Source organism: Squalius cephalus (genome assembly GCF_949319135.1).
Source record: "Squalius cephalus genome assembly, chromosome: 1".
Lineage (NCBI taxonomy): Eukaryota > Metazoa > Chordata > Actinopteri > Cypriniformes > Leuciscidae > Squalius > Squalius cephalus.
The window spans coordinates 12927212-12952767 of NC_137122.1; the positions used below are offsets into that span (position 1 = coordinate 12927212).

Below are 25556 nucleotides of genomic sequence, written 5' to 3' on the forward strand. Positions count from 1 at the left end.
ACAGATTTATACAGATGCATCTAAAGATCCAGAGGGTAAAACGGGTATTGCAGCTTACATCCCTGATTATAAAATCTCAATTAAAAAAAGAACATCAGATCATTTGTCCATATTTGCAGCAGAAATGACAGCCATTAATATTGCATTGCATTGGATAGAAGAAGTTAGGCCCCCTAAGGCAGCTATTTGTTCTGATTCTATGTTATCTCTCACTTCCATTCAAAATGGAGAATCATCATGCCGACAGGACTTATTGAATGAAATTAATAATATTAATGCAGTTTGTATGGGTCCCTGCCCATAAAGGAGTTGGTGGTAATGAGGAAGCAGACAGGCTGGCAAAAGAGGCTACTAAAGAAGAGGAAGTTCAATAAGCATTCCACTCAGTAAATCAGAAGTTAAGGTACTCATTAAACACAAAGTTAATAAAATATGGCAAGCTGAATGGGATAAAGATACAAAAGGTAGACACTTATACAATATACAAAAGGTAGACACTTATACAATATACAAAAATATATCTCAAGTTGCAAATATAGTTATTCAAACAGACAGGAAGAGGTTTGGTTTACAAGACTGAGAATATACTAGTTTAAATAACAGCTTATACATTTTACACAAACATCCATCTGGGAAATGTGAGAATTGTGGAGTGAGAGAAGATGTAGATCACGTTCTTTTATGGTGCATATACGATTTTACAGACAAAGAGAGAAACTGAAGAGGGAAGTGAATGCAGAGAGCCTAGGAAGAGAAATAGATATGTATATACCCTTGGGGAGGGTGGAACTGAGGGAAAGGGTTAAAGAATGGCAGAATGGATGGGAAAAGGAAATCAAGGGTAGACACTATTTTTCTATTCAACCAAAAGTTAGTAAAAAATGTTTCTGTACCTTTCCGTCCCCTACGGGACTCAGTTAAATTGTGCAGATTGAGGTTGGGGCATTGTGGGTTCAATTATTTTTTGCATATTATAGGAAAGCACATTTCTGGTCTATGTGAATGTGGGAATGTGGAAACAATAGGACATGTTTTTTTTAGAATGCAGGAAGTATAATGTAGAAAGGAGAACTCTTTTTTGTAAATTGGCAGAACTTGGACTTAAAGTCTTTTCTGTTACTTCTTTATTTGGACACAGTGACAAGCATAAACAGATCTCTGAAGCAGTCATCCAGTTCTTGCATGAGACAGGACTGTATTTAAGAATTTAGTTTATAAGTTGACCTGTGGAGGGCAGTAATACGCCCAGTAGCGTCTACACTGCCGGAAGAAGAAGAAGAAGAAGAAGAAGAAGAAGAAGAAGAAGAAGAAGAAGAAGAAGAAGAATCTCATTTGATTAAAATAGAAAGAATTCAATCTCAAGCATTAAGAATTTGCTGCGGAGCATTTCCAACTTCTCCAGTTTCAGCTCTTCAGGTAGAGATGGGTGAAATGCCTTTGCAGATAAGAAGACAGCAATTAATGGCATCTTATTGGGCAAATTTGAGAGGACAGAGAGAGGATCATCCAACAAGAAAAGTAATGAGTCCTAGTTGGGAACATGAGAAGAGAGATTGTAATAGTTTTGGATGGAGTGTCGGGAAATTAGCTAGAGATATGAGATGGGAGGAGGTTGGATGTGCTCCAATAATTCCTTTATCTCCAGTACCATTATGGGTTATGCCCCAACCAGAAGTAGATTTAAGTTTATTAGGAAAAAGACAAAAGGAAGGTTCATATGAAACAGAAGTATATAATGTAAGGGAGTATATTGGGTCAAGATATGGGGAATATATGCACATTTTTACAGATGCATCAAAAGATTCAAAAACTGATCATGTGGGTTCTGCATTCATTATTCCAAAGATTAAAGTGTATAAGAATAAAAGGATATCAGATTGTTTATCGGTGTATACTGGAGAGATGTTTGCAATAAGGTGGATTAGGGAAGTTAAAATATCTAAGGCAGTAATTTGTTCAGATTGTAGTTCAGCTCTAATAAGTTTGAAGGAGATGAAGTCAGAAACAAGACAGGATATGGTAATAGAGATTCAAGAATTATATTCAATCAAACAAGCTAGTTTGGAGGTACAGTTTTTGTGGGTTCCTGCACATATTGGGTTGAGAGGTAATGAGGAGGCTGATGCATTAGCAAAAAAGGCAATAGAACGAGAAATAGTAGATATATAGATTTTATTTAGTAGGTCAGAAATTAAGTCAATTATTAAAAAAGAATATTATGAAAAAAATGGCAGCTATATTGGGATAATGAAATAAAAGGTAGACATATGCATCAAATACAGTCAACGGGTAAGGGAAGAATATCAGGAGAAGGTATGAAGAGAATATGATTACAAGATTAAGATTGGGGCATACAAGATTGAATAACACACTGCACTTAAAAAAATAAGCATCCAACAGGTTTATGTGAGGTATGTGAAGTTAATGAAACAATTGAGCGTATTAATAAAGTGTAGGATATATAGGGGAGCGCGGGGCACAACCTAACGCGGGGTTAGTTGTAACACGCTTGTTTTAAATACTTCCGCACATGCTTGGATGACGAAACTTTGTGTATTTACTAGTTGCCATATCAACACTATATAGAAAAAAAAAAATCTGCTAATTTTTTTTTTTTTGGAAGATATCCATAGACATTTATTAAACCATAGCAAAAGTAAATTTCTTACTTAAGTTAATTTTTCATCTCTATTTTTTGTGTTTATTTAAAATAAGACAAATCTGATATTAGTTTAATCTCCAAGATGTTATTTAACAGTTGAGATAGTTATTTAATGCTTCGCTAACTAGCAGAAGGCACTAGCCGGGTTTAAATCCCAGTTGTGCAGGCGGGGGCATGTTGTAACACTGCGTTACAATGTGCCCCTATTAGAAATATGCTATTATATTCTATACTTGTATTAATTTTATTGAGAAAACGTGAGAAAAAAGGTGAATAAAGACTGAGAGTCAATGTTCAGAAATTACTAATTATTTATTTGTTTTGAACTATGTTGTATAGCTGTGTTTTCATGTGTTCATGGTCAAAACTCAAAAATGAGTTTCTATTTAATTATTAAAAATTGCCATTATTTTATATGAAAAAGTTTTTTAATTGTGTTTTATTTAGAAAATATTTTAGTTTGTTTTGTATATTTTTTTTATTAGATCAGATAACATTTTAAGCTGTCATATGTCATGTTACAATGTGCCCCACACATGTTACAATGTACCCCACCTATGGGGCATGTTGTCACATTTCACTTCCATTCTTTCGGGGTATATCAAGAAAAAAGTATATACTGTATTAATAAAACAAAAACACATAATTGTAGTAGACATGTGGGAAATTAATGTGGGGAAAAAAATACTCTGAACCATAAGTAGATTTACACAAACTGAGAAAGTCAAAAAGCGTTACTTTGTGCCCCGCTCTCCCCTAATGTTGAAAGGAAAGAGTTGAAGGAGAAATTAAATAATATAGGAGTTAAGTTTACAATTTTAAATGTATTAAAGTCAGATAGGAGTATAATACATTTATTGATATATATTTGGGAAATACTGGGTTAAATAAGCATATTTAAATTAGGGTATTTTATTTATTTATTTATTTATTTATTTATTTTATCTGTCATGGGGGCTGAGAGTGGACGGAGGAGCTGAACACGCAGCGCTGGATGAAATTCGATGAAGCCTCTGTGCGGGTAAATAAAGGAATTTATGTTGGTAAGGAAATGTCAATGGTCCATAGGTGGCGGTAATGCACAAATATGTCTGCGATCCGCCGTAAAAAAAAAAAAAAAAACAAGAAGAAGAAGAAGACCACGGGCACGGGCAGCACATCGTAGATATTTCTGAAGTACATAGTTGTCGTCTGTGTCGTTATCTGTGCATGTGTGCGTTCAGAGACATGTGAGTACCCTGGTGTAAATGTTTACAAAGTTCGCTAGCATTATGCTAATGCCTAGTTTATGTGTGTACTCACCTGACATTGTATAGTTATTATAAGAGTTTTTACAATGGTTGTGTAAAAGAGAACTATGTTTTTGGGTTGCTGAACTGAGACCCAGCAGTAAAAGGCTGTTCTTTAATTTAATAAGGAGCTATGTGTGTTATCTGGTATATTATTTGTTTTTTTGATAAAAGCAGCTAAAGTTACTTGAAGGGAAAGTTGTTCTAATTAGCATTTATTAGCTTTACTTGTTGCATCATGTCAGCACTGTCGTTTACTTGCATGCTGATATTTTTCTTTGTATTGTTTATTGTAGAACCACACATACTGTACACTCAGGAAGACAGATAATCATCTGCTTTCTGTCAATAAATCCATTGAAGAGCATTAGAGCATTCGATTACATTCTTACCGATGCACCACAGTGGTCACCTATTCTCAACTAGCTACAGTTACAGTCCTAGCTATCAAGTCACCATTACAGACATAAGTGGTTGTTTCACCAGTGTTTGATTAAAATTATTTAAAATAATCAAAATGTTATAGATATAGCATTTTAAACTAATTTTAAATGCATAGCAATGCATTTTATTAAAGGAAAAGATACTGCTAAATGCTTTACATTGAGCCTATAATGAGCCACGTGAGACATTAAATCAATACTAATAAATATGAAGTGTTTTACTCTTGGAAAAATAGTGCTTTGTGGTGATCTTTATCTGCTAATGTTCAGTTTCTGCACATATAAAATATATACTCAGAATTTTTGGTATCGGATCGGATCGATTCTGAAAAAAATGGTATCGTTGCATAATTATTTTAATGACTACTTTGAGAAAACCACTTTTATGATCCCAGACTAAGGTTATAATTTAAATTTCTGGATTGTTTTGAAAGAGTAATAGAGAGTGATGTGTTTATTTCAAAGTGAATTTATTTTTTCAGATTACATGATTTGTCAGTGTATTTTACAGTTCTTTAAAGTAGGAAATGCAGAATAGGTGTTCATATTTTACTCTCTTAGTGTTCATGTTGTAATTCTGTGTCGGTGTTGTGAGAGGCAACACTTTTGAAAGTGTCGAACTAACACTTTGAGGGTTGTTCCCATATTTACACTTTTAAAGTGTTGAAATTAAGTATATTGGTGTTGATTTCCAGATTTTAAATTTACTGTGTAGTAATTAATGTAGTTATTAGCCTATAAGATCAAACTATATTTAGATTGATCTGGACATTATGCTGCTGTAATTATTTATCTGCAGTGGTTGATGAAGATGAGTGTCATTTTTTTGTGTTATTGATGTTTTATCCATGCCATACTGTGAGAAATAGGCTAACAGTATCGTCTTTTAATAGAGCAGTTTTACAGGCTTTTATCATGTATCCTGACTCATAATGTGTTTCTAACAGCAAACACTCAGAATAAAGTGAGATGATCTGCTGATGATCCTGAATGGCTTGTTGAATGAGTGTTGATAGTCTGAGGCTCATCGATATTAACAGATCTGCTGAAAACACTCTTTATTTCATGACAATAGTTCCTGTTTTCACCTCATTTATTATGCTGATGTCTTCAGATCTCCTGTAAATTGACACTTAAAGCTCATTTCATTGGTGTCAACAGACTGAAGGGAATTTGATGGTTACTATACATTTATTTCTGTTTATGATTTTAAAGGTCCCGTTTTTCCTGTTTTTTTAAGCTTTGATAACTTACAGTGTGCAATATATAACATGTGTTCATGTTTCGCGTGTATAAAAACACAGTATTTTTCACACAATTTACTTATCTGTATACCGCTGTTTTCACTGTCCGAAAACGGGCTGATGACTTCCTTGTTCTATAAAGTCCCTCCTTCAGAGATACGTAATTGTGCCAGCGGTTCCTGTGTTGTGATTGGACTAGGGCTGTCGCGATAACCGCAATATCGCAGTACCGCGCTAATGACAAGCCAACCGCAGAGGAATTCAAGTAACCGCAGCAACCGCGATATTCGCTTGTTTTCTTTTTCATAAGGCTATCCCCTCCTTGTTTTAAACTTCGTGCATGTGTATTGAATGTTAAATAAGTTAATAATGATAATAAGACGCGGCGATCATGGTTTTATCATGGTGATTTGTAAAGATCTTCGTGGATTTGCTCTAAACAGACAGTGAATGAGAGCGATCGACTGAGCGCGTGCGATTACCTGCGTCTGTCTTTGAGGTCAAGTCACAAGTCATATTCGTGAAAAGGTTGCCCTGTCCAAGGAAAGTTAAATATTTGTCCTGTCATCCTTTTAACGTTTAAAATAAAGGGTATTTACCACGAATGGCATCAGTGACAGCGCTGGTCAGCATCCACAGCGCGAGGAACTCGCGGTTGCGGGAAACAAAACTCAGTGAGTCACGCATTGAATCAATGCCATTTGTCTCTATTAAAGGAGAACTCCGGTCAATTTTAACATTGAGCTAATTTTTTTGTACATTTGGAGTACTGTCAATACAGAGAACAATGACAAAAATCAGTGTTGCCTACACCGAGTTATTCTATTTTTAAAATTTGCACCCTGTTGACTTCAATGGGGCAAGTTTTAAACCTGCTTTTAGCCTCTTAACATCCTTGATGTGTCATTAGAAGTGCACAGAAAATGTGAGTGATTCCTTCTGAGTGAACACGAGTGGATCTGACTGCAGTAGATGTAAAAGATATGTATAAAAATGATGTTATTTAAGCCAGCGCAAATACCTGTGTTTACATCCTGTTTTTCGGTTGAAGTCCAAAGTAGTCGATTGCCGAGTTCACGCGCATAGGTTTAGTTACCTATGATCACGCGCGTGAACTCGGCAATCGACTACTTCAGCGTTACCCATGCAACGCATTGCTGGTCAGCTGAGCCTTGAAAAGTGGAGCTCAAAGTTAAAAATAATTAACCTTGTTTCATTACTATCTTTTAATGAATCAATCAGCGTTTTTGAACGTGTTGTTAATGAATGGTTTATGACTCACTCAAAGACAGTCGGTCCGTTGCCGTAAGAACGGCACGCTGAGTGACAGGATTTCAATGCGGAGAGACGCTGTTTTGTTTCGGTTTATTGGTTACTGAAAATGTACTCGTTTTTGTGCATGCTGATTATTTATATAGCAACAAATAAATATAAATAAATTAGGGATGCACCAAAATGAAAATTCTTGGCCGAAACCGAAAACCGAAAAAGAGGAAACCAAGGCCAAAAACCGAAACACCGAAAGAAATTATGCCAATTATTGTTAGTACCATTGCATTTATGGCTATGACTGTGTACTAAGTTTACTAAAATCAAGGCATTGCAATTGCATAAATTAATATTAAAGTTTCAAAGAATAAATCCATTAAAATTTTATGCAAATATTTATTTAGCATTTGCAAAGTATAAAATTAAATGTTTAACTTGACCCCACTCATGTGTACATTAAATAATAATGTAAAAGCCTACTGGCCTGGAGAAAGGTTTAAAAATGAAATGTTCTCTCATAAAAACAAAGTGCATTTAGGTCAATACTGCCATAGCCCAAAATAATATCTGCAGTTATATGCTCATGGACGTGAGTTGCAAAAACCATAAACAGCTCAGGTAAACCTCTGAGAAATGACGGCTGCTCTGCACACACACGCAAAGGTCTCTCGCTCCCTCTCTCTGCCGCGCGCGCTACGTATGCGCGCTCATGCTCGCTCGCGATTCCGGGAGATTTAAACTAATTTGCGGGCATTAGGGAGCCGGTATCAATACGCGGGAGACTCCCGGAACTTCCGGAAGACTTGGGATGTCTGTGTTTTGAAAATCGCTGTCCGTGGGTCACTCTTAGATATATTTAAATACGTCCACACCGCAGATATGTAATGTTGCTTCAGACAAGCACGTGCAGGTCGCGGTGTCTGCTGTTTGCGTCATCACAACATTTCGGCCGTATTGTTTCGGTGATAAAAGTCTTTCGGCCGAAAACCGAAAATGCACTTTTGGGCCATTTTCGGCCGAAAATTTTCGGTGGCCGAATATTCGGTGCATCCCTAAAATAAATCAAAATAAATTAATAAATGCGGTAAAACAGCATATCGCGCTATTGAGCCACTCAAAATTACCGCAAGGGAAAATCCTTCACCGCGACAGCCCTAGATTGGACAGCAACTTAGCGCACATTGCCGGAACGGTCACGCCTCTTACCATAACGCAAATGCATGCGCTCAGTGTTATTATAAACATGCCTTCAATATTACCATATCAATTTGAGCCGGAATCAGACCTGGAGAACGTAGATGAACAGGATAAATTAGAACCTGTTCAAGCACGACTTTTGCAGGATGTTTCACAATAGTAATCAGTTTATTTAAAAGTTGTCATACTTTTACGGTTAGCTGTTACCTTGAATTGGTTAAATTGTAATCTTAAATGTAACAAATAGTTATAAAAGCTTGTGGTATATGGTTTTGTCCATCTGTCGAATTAACGATGGTGTTGTTGAATTTTTTTAATAAGTGCATTGTTTATTCCTGCCTTAGTTACACGTGAGCACGAGTTTTGATTAGTAGCCTAATATATGTTTTATAGGTGTACATCTGGTAACTGAAAAAATGCCAACGAAGATTGAAAACTTCTGCTGCAGAGAAATACAAAAAGTACTTTAACACCTCCTAATTAAAAGTTTTTGTTGTGTATAGTTCTTTTGAAATTTTCATCCAAACAATTTTATATAAATACACTTTATTTTCACCATGAATATAGCCTGAAAAGTTGCCATGTTATGTTAAAAAAATCGTTGCCATGCATTACAATAATTTATTTCTTAAAATTTACAAGCATATGCATTTAATTAAAATTAATCCTTTTTTTTATGAGGAATGAACAGAAACATTAAGTAGAATCAAGAATCAAGTTGTGCTTTATTGTCTAAAACGTCTCAACAACGCATAGGCTATTTAACACGCGAGTACATATAAAATGGTTTAGTAATGATTCATTAGTATGACAAACACACTCTACAAACGCAACTCTTCCTCTTCTCCGTGGGAGCGCAACAAGACCACGCCCCCTTTTTTTGTGTATTCCTGTGGGCGGAGGTTAGTCAAAAAAACTGTTTTAGTGACATCATTAAAGCAGGAAGTAGAGGGATGTAGTCCAAACCGACCGTTCGCTGTAGTCTTTGAAAGGAGACTTCTGTTAAATAAAATATCTCGCTTGGCATTGAACTTTGAGCTTTATAATTTTACAGGTATTATTTATACTCTAACAGCAACATTACACACTAACTAAAGTTTGAAACATGGAATAATGAAGAACAGGACCTTTAACTGTTTTTCTTACCATTATTCATATTAGGAAGAATTTAAATTTGTTATATTCTTTTTTTTTATTTCTAGATACCTGCATTTTAATGAAGAAGCAGAATAATGTTAGAATAAGCAATACAAATAATGAATTAGTTGTTATTTCTCACAGGGTTATTCACTTGAGCTTGTGTTTCTGGTGTCTCTCTTTCACATGCGTATGAATGGAAGTCTGTGTAAGGAAAAGTCTACTGTGAACGTCCATTAATAATTCAAAACGTTTTTAGTAAAATAAATATCAATCTCAAAATTGGTGTCAAAATATGGCAACAATGGGATTTGTCCCTGGATTCAGATTCGATAATGTTTTAAAAATAATAATTGGAAGATAAATTTACCTCATTCAAGGAAAGTTTCAAGGACATATAATCAATTGATAAAAATGCATTCTGCAAATGATCATAATATTTTAGAAGTGCCATTTATTTGTTGCATAGAAGTGTTTATTTACTATAAAAACAAACTCAGTAACTGATATATTTTAGATTTTGGGCAGATCAGCTCCTCCCACACCAGTCACATGGTCAGTGAAGCTCCTCCCACATAAATTCTCCATTAAATGCTGTAAATTCCCATCAGCTACAAGTGAAGACGAGCATCAGAGCATCAGGAAGAGCTGAAATCTGCAAAGACTGAGTTTATTAAAGAGGACAGTGAGAACATGAGTGATCCAGAACCCTGCAGAATGAAACACACTGAAGATCCTGAAGAACAAAGAGGTTGGTGTTTATTCTTCATTCATTCATGATGCTGAAGAACATTCATGTTAGAAACATTCAAGCACTTCATCACTTTTAGATAAACAGTTCAACTATGAAATGGTACAGAATGTTCTGGGTTTTTCTTCAACAAATGGTCAGTAAAGGGAGGTTTGAGACATTTTTATATTGATTATCAACATCAGATCAAGCTAATACTATTTTTTACTGATAAATAATCAATTTATAAAAAGGCATCAAATTATCATAATTTTTTATAACAGTTGTCTACTTTCTACTATTACTTTAGGGCTCACTTTCAATTTATATTTCTTTCAATTAATTATTTTGATGTACTGAAAATTTTATTTAATACATTTTTCTTTCATGTCAGACCTGATGGAAGGGAAGGAGGAGAGAGAAGAACTGAGTGAAGTGAAGGAGGAGAGTGAAGAACTGAGTGAAGTGGAGGAGGAGAGTGAAGAACTGAGAGAAGTGGAGGAGGAGAGTGAAGAACTGAGTGAAGTGAAGGAGGAGAGTGAAGAACTGAGTGAAGTGAAGGAGGAGAGTGAAGAACTGAGTGAAGTGAAGGAGGAGAGTGAAGAACTGAGTGAAGTGGAGGAGAGAGAAGAACTGAGTGAAGTGGAGGAGAGAGAAGAACTGAGTGAAGTGGAGGAGGAGAGTGAAGAACTGAGTGAAGTGGAGGAGAGAGAAGAACTGAGTGAAGTGGAGGAGGAGAGTGAAGAACTGAGTGAAGTGGAGGAGAGAGAAGAACTGAGTGAAGTGGAGGAGGAGAGTGAAGAACATCATGTCAAACCTGGAGAAAAACCTTTGAGTCGCTCAAAGACTAAAAAGACATTTTTAAAGAAAAGAAAAGCCAAGAAATCTTTCACCTGCACTCAGTGTGGAAAGAGTTACACACGCAGAGATCGTCTTGAGCGCCACATGAGAGTTCATACAGGAGAGAAGCCGTTCTCATGTGATCACTGTGGAAAGAGTTTCACACGTAAAGATAATCTTGATGTTCACATGATGATCCACACTGGAGAGAAGCCGTTCACATGTGATCAATGCGGGAAGAGTTTCACGCAATCATCAAGCCTTGATGTTCACATGAGGATCCACACCGGAGAGAAGCCTTTTAAGTGTGATAAATGTGGGAAAGATTTCAGTCGATCTGCAAACCTTAAAGAACACATGAGGATCCACACCGGAGAGAAGCCGTTCTCATGTGATCAATGCGGCAAAACATTTATTAGAGCATCAGACCTGAAGAAACACCTGATAGTTCATACAAAGGAGAAGCCGCATTCATGTTCTGTGTGTGGAAAGAGTTTTTCACGGCTGCAAACTTTACATGCACATCAGAAAACTCACACTGGTGTGAGAGAGTACATGTGCTTTGAGTGTGAGAAGACTTTTACTACAGCGGACAGTTTAAAACGGCACCAGAGAATTCACACTGGAGAAAAACCTTACAAGTGTTCACACTGTGATAAGAGATTCAGTCGAACATCATCTCTGAGATCACATGAAATCTTGATCCACACTGGAGAGAAGCCGCACAGGTGTGATCAGTGTGGACAGAGTTTTGCTTTTATAAGTGCTCTGAAGCGACACATGATGATCCACACCGGAGAGAAGCCGTTTTCATGTGATCAATGCGGCAAAATATTTATCTGTGCATCAGTCCTGAAGTCACACCTGACAGTTCATACGAAAGAGAAGCCACACTCATGTTCTGTGTGTGGAAAGAGTTTTTCAGTGCAGTGTAATTTACATAGACATGAGAAAATTCACACTGGTGTGAGAGAGTACGTGTGCTTTGAGTGTGAGAAGACTTTTACTACAGCGGGCAGTTTAAAAAAGCACCAGAGAATTCACACTGGAGAAAAACCTTACAAGTGTTCACAGTAGCCGCGTTTCCATTACCCTTCAAATTGCGCAAATTGAAATTGCGAATTGTAAATACGCCCAATGGAAACTCGTAATTTTCGCAAAAACTCCCAGTTATCGCAAAAAAGTTTTTACGCTTACATAAATAAATGTTTTTCAGGCAATTCGAAAAAGAAATATTTCGCAAAACTGCAATGGAAACAGTTTTTGCGCATGTACAGGTCACCTGACTTAGAAGGCGCGGTGTGTTTGGACAGAATACGAGATGGACTTCTTGATCCAGAAATACTGGATTCTAAACCTCAAAGAAATGCCACAATAGAGACCTCGGAGCAGAAATGAGTGAGAAAAACCCAGAAACACCTCATATGTGCTGCTCACAGACACAGTATAACTTTACTGGACATTAATGCTTGGATAACACGTCTGTTTCCTTCCATTAATAATAATGTCTAGTGAGGTACGTGGCTGTGATATATATATAAACTTACCAACGTCCGTTGCCATGTTTTTTGGAATGACTAATCGCGAGAGGAAAAAATGACGTTTTAGTCGCATAACATCGCTTAATGGAAACGCCATCATTTCGCAATAGTTTTTTTATCGATATGTAGAAAAAAATCGCAAAAGTTTTGCGCAAATCTTTAATGGAAACGTGGCTACTGTGACAAGAGATTCAGTCAGTTAACAAATCTGAAAACACATAAGAGGATCCACACTGGAGAGAAACCACACACGTGTGATCAGTGTGGAAAGACCCATATGAAAAAAACCTGCATGGTTCATAAACAGCAACCATATATCTTCCTTACTTAAATCGCCCAGAATTACCTTATGTGTTTCATGTAAGGCCAATATATGTCCTATACAAAATCAGACCGATTATGGCCCATTTCATACTAAATAGCACACATACAACTTGTAGGGGATGTTTGCGTTATATATGAATACTGTTAAAAGTCTTATATGAGTTTTACATGACAAAAGTATGCAAATGTGTATGGTATTAGGAGAAATATATAAAACTCCATATAAAATTCATATATAAATCATTTAAAGTTCTAATATTGAATCATGTGCTAGTCAAATTAAAGTCATATAGAATTTATACACATTTTTTGTCATTTGTTTATGTGTTTCATACAGATTTCATGTTTTGATGACCAACATCTGATTCACTTATATGCAGTTTGCAGATTTGTAAATTGTACAGTGCAGAAGCCGGTTCGAGGATTACTGTCAGAGTATCACTGACCTTTATGAAGACTGTTCATTTTCCTACAGGATTTGAAAGAGCAGTTATAAAGCAATGACTTTGTAAGACCGTGTATTTACATTAATTGTGAACTGTCTGGGCCTGTTGTTTGTGAACAAATCATAACATATTATTGCAAATGAACAAAGTTGAGTCAAATATGTTTCTAGAACAGTGATTAAAATGTTGAAAATTGGCTGTAATATGTTTTTGTATATGAACTCTGGTGGTGATGAACTCTGGTGGTGATGCACTCTAAAAACTTTTAATATGTTTTACTAAATTTTTTTTTTTTGGTTAAACATTTTTAAGCAGTGAAATCAATTACATGCACTGTATATTAACTGAGTAAATGTAAGTAAAATCAATTAAATGATCTGAGTAACTGCATTTGATACATTAACAAATAAAAACAAACTGTGTACATTAACTGTGTTTATATGCCAGTAATATTAACTTTATTTCCTCTAAACCTTTGTAAAAATATTCCATACAACCACCAGTATAACTATGTTACATGACATTGGCCTTTATTGTCTTTGAGTAACGTTAGCCTACAGCAATGCAGCATCATTTTGTACTATTTTTAACACATAGGCTATACAATAATAACCCAGTTTTTTATATATGTAACTGCTACGCTTTTCATCAAAGCAAATAAAAATTGTTGCCACTCACACACTTTGTCCATTACTATAATATCGGTAACTTTCTCCAGGTTATTTTCCCGGCAAATAGAGCAAGCAGCTATGTGCGGGGTCCGACCTGCATGACGTATTTGTTGCCTTCATCCAATAGCGTGCGTGGAAAGTGTCGGTGTTGGTGACGCGGCGTTTGTGAACACACTGGCGCGCTTCGCGCCCAGGATTTAAAGGGGTCATATAATGTCATTTTTGTACAAGCTAATATGATTCTTTAGGGTATCAATTAAAAGTTTGTAATATAATTTAATTAAAAATTCTCATTAGTATTGTAAGAAAACACTAATTTTACCTGGTCAAAAACAGCTCTGTTTTCAGCACGCCGTTTCAGTGCATGTGTCTTTAAATGATAATGAGCTTTGCTCGCCCCGCCCCTCTGTTCTGTGCGTACACCGTTTGTAACACAATAACACAATAACCAATTCGTTGTTTATTACAAACATGGGATTATGAATTATATTGAGAACGTCGTACATAGAAAACATGCCGTAATGTACCGAGTGTAAAAATAGCCGCATTCATCGTGAAGCGTGCAGCAAGCGATTTGCAAAGATTAATATAAAGATTAATAAAACGTTACACTCACTTCAGTTCTTCTGGAGGTGCAGGAGGAACACGAATTGTTGGTACGATCCTTTTTTCAGGAGCAGCTTCTTAGTAAAACCAGCTTTATACTGACCATCGTTTGTAAAGCAGTCTGGTGAAATGATTCGCGCAAACATGAAAGCATTGACGTTGTGGGGAATTCCCTTCGAAAACAAACTCAGACACTGCGTCTTCAGCGGTTCGGATTTAGGAACATCAAAATGACTGCTGTGTTCGTTATTACACCCAAGAACACCACAATCGCTTAGAAGCCATTCTACTCAGTGCTCCAGCTATCAGCAATGAACGCGCCGGTTGGCACAGGCTATGATCAGTGGTAGAGGAAGTACTGAATCTCAGTACTTAGGTAAAAGTACAAATAAACAGAGACATATTTACTTTAGTAAAAGTAAAAGTACCACAATGAAAACCCTACTTAAGTAAAAAGTAAAAAGTACCTGATTTTAAATGTACTTTAAGTATTAAAAGTAAAAGTACTTTCATAACAATTCATTCTCTTAATGTCTATATTCTAATAATTAGGGCTGTAACAATATGCAATATGAAACCGAAATCGCGACACTCGGATCCACGAACCTGTGTTGCGGTGTGAGTGTGAGAAGGCAGAATCGCGACACACCCCTTATTTGAAGTACAATACAAAGACCTGGATAAATTCTTTAAGATTGGGCAATCCCAGCGTTATGGACGTGACAATTGCAGTAAAAACTTGAAATGTAAATCTTGAAATGTAAATTCTCAAATACCAATTGAAACTTTTTATATATCCATACCATCCATATATCCACAGAACTTAAAATATTCATTTTATTTTTTGTGTTCACATTTATGAGGAAAAAACAATGTTACGGACGTGTCAGTTCTCCGTTACGCACGTGAGCGCTCTGAAAGTGGCACTAAAATACTGCTTTAAAACGTTCACAGAGACCTTAAAAGCCCTTCTTTAAAGTGAATTTCGTTTCGTATTAATTGTATCTTAATTTTAATCAATGTTTCATCAACCAAATTGCCTGGATTTAATAAATAAGTAAATATAGCAGAAAATAGATCAGGACACGAAGGCGCGGGCGCGTGAACTGGTGAAACTCATGAACCGAAACTCAGGTCTGTACTTGCCTCACAGACCTGAGACGTATATATATATATATATATATATATATATATATATATATATATATATATATATATAATATATATAGAAAGCTTGAAATGTGTACTTTTAAACAGAACAATTCAAAACTAAAGAAAACAGACTGTTCTCTGCATGTAATCCGTATGAAATGTGCATTTCTCTCTGGCGCGTTCACTGCAAAGATCGCGTGTCAGCATCAATTAAAATGTCTCCTTGTTATATTTTACATAGGCTATTCATAATCATTACTTTTGCCGGTTCTTTGTGACAGCTTTTAGGTGCTTTATTGGCAGTGCTACAGTTGAATGTTACATGAACGCGTCAGCACCGAAAACATGGAGATTTTTTTCAGTCCCGGTTTTGCCAAGGGGAAAACTGATCAGAAAATGTAACGAAAATGTAACGAAACGTTGTAGAAATGTAGTGGTGTATTTATTGAAGATTACAAAGAAATGACAGGACATCGTATGACAAAAGGTGGTTACATAAAATTAAAACAGTACGAATGGATAACGCTACCTCTACATTCTTATGTTGTGTCAAACTGAATATGTAGCAAAATTAGGTAAAATAGTTCTTATCTTAAATAGTACAATCTTAAAGGGGTCATATAATGGTACATGCACTTTTACAAGTTGATTGTACTGAAATGTGTGTTGGCAGTGCCTGTACACAACCATCATAAAATGATAAAAATCCATTCAAATCTTCTTATATGTTTCCCCCTCTCCTGAATCAAGCTGTTCGATTTTGTGACGTCACAAAATCGACGCCCCTCCCACGATGGTTGATTGACAGCAGCATTTCAACACAGACCCGCCCTCACGCCCTCGTGAGCGTGCTGTCAATCATAGCCAGTGGTGGAATGTAACGAAGTAAAAATACTTCGTTACTTTACTTAAGTACATTTTTCACGTATCTGTACTTTACTTAAGTACAATCAATAGTGCATACTTTTGACTTTTACTTCGTTACTTTTTGCAGCAATTATTATACTTTCTACTCCCTTCTGATTTAACACTTTTGACATAATGGTATTGCTTGAAAACACAACGTCATGAAAAAACGAGACAGACAATACTCTTTTTCTCGCCCATGTTTACTTGGAAGAAATAGCAAAACATGAAGTGCTGTATGCATATATTTGAGGGAAGTGGTGGACCTACCATTCCCTTCACAGACATAAGTTGGGAGAAATTTATTAAATCAGTGTTTCTGTGGAAAGACCTTGAGGGCAGAGAAGGTATCATTGCAGAAGAGGCAGTACAGGCATACAAGTTACAAAGCCAGGAACCTACAAACCAGTTAGTCAAACCAGCTAACACTGGCTACCACAGGGAGTGCTACAGCCATTTCACAAATATCACAAAGATGAAACGAGCACAAAGGAGAAGAGAGAAGGCAGTATTAGTTGAAGAAACTGCAAAGGAAGGTTGGTATTATATTGTATAGACAGGCGGTGCAGTATTAGACATACAGTACTTGTCAAAAGTTTGGAAACATTACTATTTTTAATGTTTTTGAAATAAGTTTCTTCTGCTCATCAAGCCTGCATTTATTTGATCAAAAATACAGGAAAAAAATGGAATATTGTGATATATTATTACAATTTAAAATGAAAATCAATTAATTTATTATACTTTAAATTATCATTTATTTCTGTGATGCAAAGCTGAATTTTTAGGATCATTATCACATGATCATTTAGAAATCATTCTAATATGATGATTCATTATCAAAGTTGGAAACAGTTCAACCGCTTAATATTTTTTCATAACGTGATACTTTTTAAGGATACATTGATGAATAAAAAGTAAAAAAAAGCTGTTTTTCAAATAGAAATATTTTTTAACAACAACACTACTGGAGCCGTATTCACAAATAATTTTAAGGCTAAAAGTAGCTCCTAACTGGCGAATTTAGGAGCAACTCCTAAAAATAATGGGCGTGTCACTCGTAACTTTAGGACTCCTAATATTTTTGACTAAGAGTAATTCACGAAGCATTTTAGCCCTAAAAGTAGCACCTAAGCCTGGGACAGCTTAAAAGAAGTCGAGAGACCTCCTAACGCACTAAGACCTATTCACAAACCGCTTTTTGTGGTATTTCACGTTGCCATGTTTTGAAATGCGTATGCGGCGGCTACAGGAGCTTCCAATCGCGAGGGAACAATTTTGCATTGTAGGCATAACTAGGGATGCAATAACGCCACCAACAACAACCAAAACTAGGCTACTCATTGCATGTAAACTAATTGTAACATTTGATTGTGAATCAAATTAAAATGTTCTTCTCTTTGCAAACGTAGGCAGAGGCATATAGTGACAGATTAATTAAATAATGTTGCAAAGATTGCATCAATCCATATGTTTCATTAGGCTACTAGGCTATTTGTTTTGCCTTACTCTTTATTCATTTAGGCTATTTATTCAGTTATTCATCATCTTCCGTCCTTCGCACTACTTGTGTAGCGCACGCATTCTCAGACCTGTCACTCATCATCGTAGGGGAGGTGTTAGGAATCATTCCCGCGTTACAATCATTAGCCAATCAAAGTGGTCACTTCAGTCAAGCTCGTGCATGAGTAATGACGTCATCCATAGCAACGAAGACTCACTCTTAGTTTAGGAGTTGTCATTTTTCTTTACTAAGAGTAGGTCTGAAAGGCATTGTGAATAACTTCTAAGAGAAAACTCCTAGCTAAAATATTTTAGTGCGATTTAGGAGTACTCCTAGTGGTAAGATAAAATGCTTAGTGAATACGACCCCTGGGGCCTATACCATGAAGCCGGTTTAGGTGGCCAGCTATGTTTCAGCTTAGTTTCCGCCAACCCTGGGTTTTTTGGTACTATGAAAGTAGCTCGGCTTTAATCTGTGTTTGTTGCCATGGTATCTTACGCTGCACGGCTAACCTGCTCCGGGGCAGGTTATGTTCTGGATTCAAGATCTCAGACTGAAGTTTGACCAATCAGCTGAGAGCAAAGAAACATATAGGTGACGTAACTTATTCCAAGTGTCTGTTGCAATGACTTCACCTTTTCTTCCAAAACCGCTGGACATCTCAGCGCAAATTGTTTGATGAGCACTTCGTGGAGAAAGAGTTTTTAGCCAGACAAAATCCCCTTGCCTTAACTGATAGTTACTTGTATGAAAGATACAGATTTTCTGCGGAAGCAATGTCTTATCTTTGCGAAATTCTTGAGCCGCACATAAAGAATTTAACACGTCGAATTTATGCACTTACTGTACCGCAAATGGTATTGCTTTGCGTTTTTTTTTTTGCAAGTGGCACATACTTGCACGGTGGGTGACGCACAGAAGCAAGGGGATAACACGGGTTGTCGAACCATTCGCAAGGTGCTCTGCAGGAGAATAGTTTCATTAATAGTGTTCCCCGGACATTTATCGACCATGTCCATAAAAGAGGGCTTTTATAAAATTGCCGGTTAGATATATTGATAGGGTGACATCACATTAACACATTTTTTTCTTTTTTTTTCAAAAAGCAAATTTCACAAATGTACAATATAATACGTTAAGAATTATTTTAAATCTTTATTATTCTGTTAGGATTCCCTAGAGTCATTGCAACATGTATGCAGTCTATTGCTCCAATCTCCACTGCTCTAGGGGAACATGAGGAAGATTGTTAATAGGAAATCCTATCACAGCCATAATGTTCAGGTAGAGATGATGTGAATATGTGAGATGATTATTTTCTGTGAGATGAGTCTTTAAATTAATAGTAACATTAAAAGATATAACAATGATCTACTAAACATTTCATCTGCAGACGACTTGTGGTCATGAACGTATGATCACAAGTTTGGATGCCAAATGGCCTGGCTCCAGTGCTTGTCTCACAAATTTTCCGTGAGTCTGTGTTGTGTCAGCACTTTGAGGAAAGCAAGTTAAATTTGGTACAGCACAAAACACTGTTAATTTGAACTGAGCTAGAAAAACCTACACAATAACCCCCTATCATATGACCCTCAGACAGGGCCACAGCACCGCTTCAGTGTGGCCCTCAGTAAAACCAGAGTGAAGATAGAGATGACCTTTGGCCTCCTAAAGGCACGTTTCAACTGTGTTCGGCGCTTGAGTCACCAGAGCGGGCATCACAGATAGTGGCTGCATGTGCCATTCTGCACAATATAGCCACCATTAGAAAGGAGCGAGAAACACCACAAAACCAGCTTATCCCCGATGAAACTGACCTGATCACACTTGACCACCCAGCTGGTGCAGATGTAGATGCAATCACCATACAATATTACACTTAATAAAAGCACATTGAAACTGCAGATAGGTCTCAAACTGTTTTGTTGGTTTTGTGGGATGGGAGGAAGAAAGAGAGCAAGAGAAAGTTGCATTAATAAATATTCATACTAAAGTGTTACTTGGTTAAAAAAGTTCACATACTGATTTTTTTTTTTTTTTTTTTTTTTTAGCCTCTTCAGCTCACAGTCCACCAGCTCCTTTAGTGTGCAGTCTAGTTTGAGACTCCTTTAGTGTGCAGTCTAGTTTGAGACTCCTTTAGTGTGCAGTCTAGGTCGAGACTCCTTTAGTGTGCAGTCTAGTTCGAGACTCCTTTAGTGTGCAGTCTAGTTCGAGTCTCCTTTAGTGTGCAGTCTAGTTCGAGACTCCTTTAGTGTACAGTCTAGGTCGAGACTCCTTTAGTGTGCAGTCTAGTTCGAGACTCCTTTAGTGTGCAGTCTAGTTCGAGTCTCCTTTAGTGTGCAGTCTAGTTTGAGACTCCTTTAGTGTGCAGTCTAGTTCGAGACTCCTTTAGTGTGCAGTCTAGTTCGAGTCTCCTTTAGTGTGCAGTCTAGTTTGAGACTCCTTTAGTGTGCAGTCTAGTTCGAGACTCCTTTAGTGTGCAGTCTAGTTCGAGACTCCTTTAGTGTGCAGTCTAGTTCGAGTCTCCTTTAGTGTGCAGTCTAGTTTGAGACTCCTTTAGTGTGCAGTCTAGTTCGAGACTCCTTTAGTGTGCAATCTAGTTCGAGACTCCTTTAGTGTGCAGTCTAGTTTGAGACTCCTTTAGTGTGCAGTCTAGTTCGAGACTCCTTTAGTGTGCAGTCTAGTTCAAGACTCCTTTAGTGTGCAGTCTAGTTCAAGACTCCTTTAGTGTGCAGTCTAGTTTGAGTCTCCTTTAGTGTGCAGTCTAGGTCGAGACTCCTTTAGTGTGCAGTCTAGGCCAAGACTCCTTTAGTGTGCAGTCAAGGCCGAGACTCCTTTAGTGTGAAGTCTAGTTTGAGACTCCTTTAGTGTGCAGTCTAGTTTGAGTCTCCTTTAGTGTGCAGTCTAGGTCAAGACTCCTTTAGTGTGCAGTCTAGTTCGAGACTCCTTTAGAAAACAGTCTAGTTTGAGATTCCATTAGTGTGCAGTTTAGTTTGAGACTCCTTTTGTACAGGGCCCTGTTTCACAGGAGTCTGTTTCCACCTGAAACATAATTCCACCACAAACATGATCATTACAAGTTTTCTGGAGGCTCGTCAAATCACAAAAAGTTCCTTGACTTCCTACAAACACAGGACTGACTGTAATTTATGTCAAGGGTTTTAAATCCTTGTTCACAATTCTTCTGAAGCCCATTGAGGTAGAGGCCTCAGTTTCTGGGGCAGGTTGTGTAAAATCCTACAATAAAAGAGATGTGTAAGGGCCAGTCCCTTTTTATGCCACACATTCAAATGTTTGCCATAATAAAAAGCCCAGTGCATTCACATCAGCAACTGTCTCAGAACACACAGACAGAGTGTCTTCATTTCCTCCACCCTAATAAATAAAAGGCTAATGTAAAGCATAACTGTTGTAAGGCAGGTTATGTTTGGTGTTCTGTCTGCTGCATACTGACCTCTGTGTGGGAGACTGTGTGTATGTATGCTGGCTTCAACAGGGACACTGTATTTCCCTCTACTGCAGAACATACAGTCAGCCATATTTAAAACTTAAAAAAGTAGTAATGTATTGCACACATACCCAGTGTTACTTGCTTAGAGGAGCCAGCACCAGGGTCAGACTGTACAGCACCTGTAATCCCATCCATAATCGGCCGTCCATTATTGCCTACGCAGAGCCAAATACTCTGCCACAGTGTATTCTGGTTTTCTGAATTTAACTCTTTATTTCTGTTTGCTGCAAACAAGTGTTTGTGATAAAATGTTCACAAAAGTAATACAAGGTTGTGGTAAATACTCACCACTTTGAATTATATTTTTATATTTTGTCTTTATCTGCTGCCAAGAACATTTGGAGTTGGGGTTGTATCTAAAAATCAATGAATATTAATCTTTCTTAGTACATACTTGCACATTTTTTATATATTATAAAGATAGGCTATAGACTATATTACACATATAGTCTACACACATATATTTTACTATATTTATATTATATTATATTTATATATTTATATATGAAGAGTTCAGATGCAAAAGCCTCTAAGTGCCATCTGAAATTTTCTTCTAGAATGATCATTTTTATCACGCTTGTATATTTAAGTTAAGTAATTTCACTTTAATGACAATTAATAGGTAATTTCCATTCCCATTTAAGTGAAATTGTTGAACTTAAATATACAAGCTTGATAAAAATGATCATTTTTGAGGAAAATTTCAGATGGCACTTAGAGGCTTTTGCATCTGAACTCTTCATATATATATAGCCTACAGTATAAAAATAGAATGAAGAAATGACCTACTTGGTTACTAACGTAACCTCAGTTCCCTGAGAGTAGGAAAAGAGTATAAAGAGTAAAAATTAGGGAAAGAAATGCCCTTTATAAAGCTAAAAAAATTATTCTGATAAGAGTGTTTTCCAACAGTGATGTAATGAAACATTGACAATTCAAGTTTGAAGGGAGTAAAGCCTCTGTTTAGGCTGGAAATGTAATTTTGACAAAAGAAGAACTTTTATTTTAAAAAAATCTTAATTTTAAATCAGGCTACTTCAGTGTGATATTTTATCACATTATCATGCTTAACCCTGAGAATTTGAATAATTGAAATGTGATGATCAGATGCAGATATCTAAATCAGAGAATGTCATATAGGTTCGGGAGGTTGGCGGGTGGATTGTTTATTTTTAACAGCAGATTCGGGGGACTCAAAGTGCACCAGATTAATGAATTTATCTTTAAAATTTACAAAATTTTCATGCCCCCCCCGGACCCCCCTAGAAGGTACCGAGCTCAACCCACAAAAATACTGTGGGAAACACAGTAGGATATATGATGGTCTACAAAAAATACACATTTAATTATCTTATTAAAATACATGATCGGGATTTTAGCACCTACGCCTCATTTTGAGCCAGGAAAAACCCAGATTATTACATCGATTTTGGGTGGAGAAAAGTCTTTGCTCATCAATTATGCACAGAGTTAATGCTCAGCTGCAAAAATATGTTCTGAAACACTAAAAGTTAAGTAAATGAAATTATAGTATTATATGAAATAAATAAATGAAAATATGTATATTATTACTTTTTCAAGAGCTTTGACACAATTCGAACACTGTATATACACATAAATTTTACATGTAGAACGTATTTGTTTAACTTACACATTAACAATCAGCAATCTTTCTCCAACAGTCTTCTCTTGCTTTGGCAGCAGAGACTGTATTGTTTTGAGTGTGAAATACATATTTAAATTCATCGTAATTATGAATGATTATCTCTTGCTCCTCCGCGGAAAAATATATCGCTCTCGCTCTACCCGCGATTGGTTGTTCAGTGTCGACGTCACTCTTTTATGTGCACGCGCGCGTGGAGTAATCATAGCTTAAACATCAAAGCCTGAGTTGACAGAGAAAGTTGATGAGCTGCATCATGGTACCAACTAGATGTACCGCATCGCGGTACAAAATATGACCGCCGCTCAGGCCTGCACTGGCTTTCCACAAAAATAAATGACGTGGAGTAATTTGGCTGTATTGCGTGTTTATGTATATACCTAAAAAAAGTAATAGTATGTGCATGTCTGTCTGTGTGTGTGTGTGTGTGTATGTGTGTGTCTGTGTGTGTGTGTGTGTCTGTGCGTGTATGTATGTGTGCGTACATGTGTGCGCGTGTGTGTTTGTGTGTGTGTGTCTGTGCATGTGGATTTGTATGTGTGTGTATGGGTGTGTGTCTGTGTGTGTGGATGTCAGTGTGTGTGCATGCTTGCGTTTGTTTGTATTCCTGCATGTGTGTGTGTGACAGTATCATCCTAAACCAGCAACCCTTCGCTCAACAGCACCATCTACAGGCCGATGAGTGTACAGTCACTAAATGTGCACATAAATGAATTTATTTTATACCCCCCCATGGATGAAATTCTACAAAACTTAGCAGAGGATACCCCCAGAGGATGTCAAGTTAATCATACACATGAAATATGGTGCAGTTCTGAACATCTCCACTGAAGATAGGGGCGATTAAAGCAGAATAATATTGCATTTTCATTTTTTATGGGAGGGGCGCAAATCACAAATGAGTGATTATGGGCTAGGTTGATGTGGGCCCTTAAGAGCAACATACCATAACAACTACAAATGTTTACAATTACAAATTACAAAGCAATAACAACTGCATTTTTTTGGGTTTGGGGGGGGCCCAGCGCGGGGGGGGGGGGGGGGAGTGGCCCCCGGGGACCAAACGAAATTTTTCCGTAGAAGTCTAGTGGGGCTACATGCTCACCAAATTTCATGTTCCCCGGTGTTTCGGTGTCCCTGGTATCGTTGACGAAAAATTTACGGGGGCCCCAGCGCAGGGGGGGGGAAGTGGCCCCCGGGGACCAAATGAAATTTTTCCATAAAAGTCTAGTAGACCAACATACCATAAAAATTTCTTCATCCTCGGTGCCACGGTTCAGGTAGTTATTTAGGAAAAACTGCATTTTTTGGGGTTTGGGGGGGCGCGGGGGGGGGGGAGTGGCCCCCGGGGACCAAACAAAATTTTTCCGTAGAAGTGTAGAGGGGCTACATGCCCACCAAATTTCATATTCCCCGGTGCTTCGGTGTCCCTGGTATCGTTGACGAAAAATTTACGGGGGCCCCAGCGCGGGGGGGGGGAAGTGGCCCCCGGGGACCAAACAAAAATTTTCCGTAAAAGTCTAGTAGACCAACATACCATAAAAATTTCTTCATCCTCGGTGCCACGGTTCAGGTAGTTATTTAGGAAAAACTGCATTTTTTTGGTTTTGGTGGGGCCCAGCGCGGGGGGGGGAGTGGCCCCCGGGGACCAAACGAAATTTTTCCGTAGAAGTCTAGTGGGGCTACATGCCCACCAAATTTCATGTTCCCCGGTGCTTCGGTGTCCCTGGTATCGTTGACGAAAAATTTACGGGGGCCCCAGCGCGGGGGGGGGGGAGTGGCCCCCGGGGACCAAACGAAATTTTTCCGTAAAAGTCTAGTAGACGAACATACCATAAAAATTTCTTCATCCTCGGTGCCACGGTTCAGGTAGTTATTTAGGAAAAACTGCATTTTTTTGGGTTAAGGGGGGCCCAGCGCGGGGGGGGGGAGTGGCCCCCGGGGACCAAACGAAATTTTTCCGTAGAAGTCTAGTGGGGCTACATGCCCACCAAATTTCATGTTCCCCGGTGTTTCGGTGTCCCTGGTATCGTTGACGAAAAATTTACGGGGGCCCCAGCGCGGGGGGGGAAGTGGCCTCCGGGGACCAAACGAAATTTTTCCGTAAAAGTCTAGTAGACCAACATACCATAAAAATTTCTTCATCCTCGGTGCCACGGTTCAGGTAGTTATTTAGGAAAAACTGCATTTTTTTGGTTTTGGGGGGGGCCAGTGCGGGGGGGGAGTGGCCCCCGGGGACCAAACGAAATTTTTCCGTAGAAGTCTAGTGGGGCTACATGCCCACCAAATTTCATGTTCCCCGGTGCTTCGGTGTCCCTGGTATCGTTGACGAAAAATTTACGGGGGCCCCAGCGCGGGGGGGGGGGAGTGGCCCCCGGGGACCAAATGAAATTTTTCCGTAAAAGTCTAGTAGACAAACAT

At 37.7% G+C, this 25556-nt stretch overlaps 1 protein-coding gene and 1 long non-coding RNA gene across 2 annotated transcripts in view; one reads left to right on the forward strand and one right to left on the reverse strand.

Moving 5' to 3' along the window:
- The first annotated feature begins 3787 nt into the window (after window positions 1-3787).
- LOC307162713 (uncharacterized protein) lies at window positions 3788-13551 on the forward strand. The gene is made up of 3 exons (XM_079878228.1): window positions 3788-3891; window positions 9759-9992; window positions 10366-13551. The coding sequence occupies exons 2-3, from the start codon at window positions 9935-9937 to the stop codon at window positions 11886-11888; spliced, it is 1581 nt and encodes a 526-aa protein (XP_079734354.1). The 5' UTR covers window positions 3788-3891; window positions 9759-9934; the 3' UTR covers window positions 11889-13551.
- LOC307164100 overlaps window positions 4904-25556 on the reverse strand; it is a 45321-nt gene continuing 24668 nt past the window's right edge. Inside the window, exon 3 of the long non-coding RNA XR_013822216.1 lies at window positions 4904-6382. This is a non-coding gene — a long non-coding RNA (uncharacterized lncRNA). The remainder of the gene's footprint in view (window positions 6383-25556) is intronic.

What these genes read in the sequence shown, in the direction of transcription:
- LOC307162713 (XM_079878228.1), top strand. Translation starts at nt 9,935, where the DNA reads ATGAGTGATCCAGAACCCTGCAGAATGAAACACACTGAAGATCCTGAA. An exon ending in AGATCCTGAAGAACAAAGAG is followed by an intron (nt 9,993 to 10,365) that starts GTTGGTGTTTAT and finishes CTTTCATGTCAG; the next exon opens with ACCTGATGGAAGGGAAGGAG.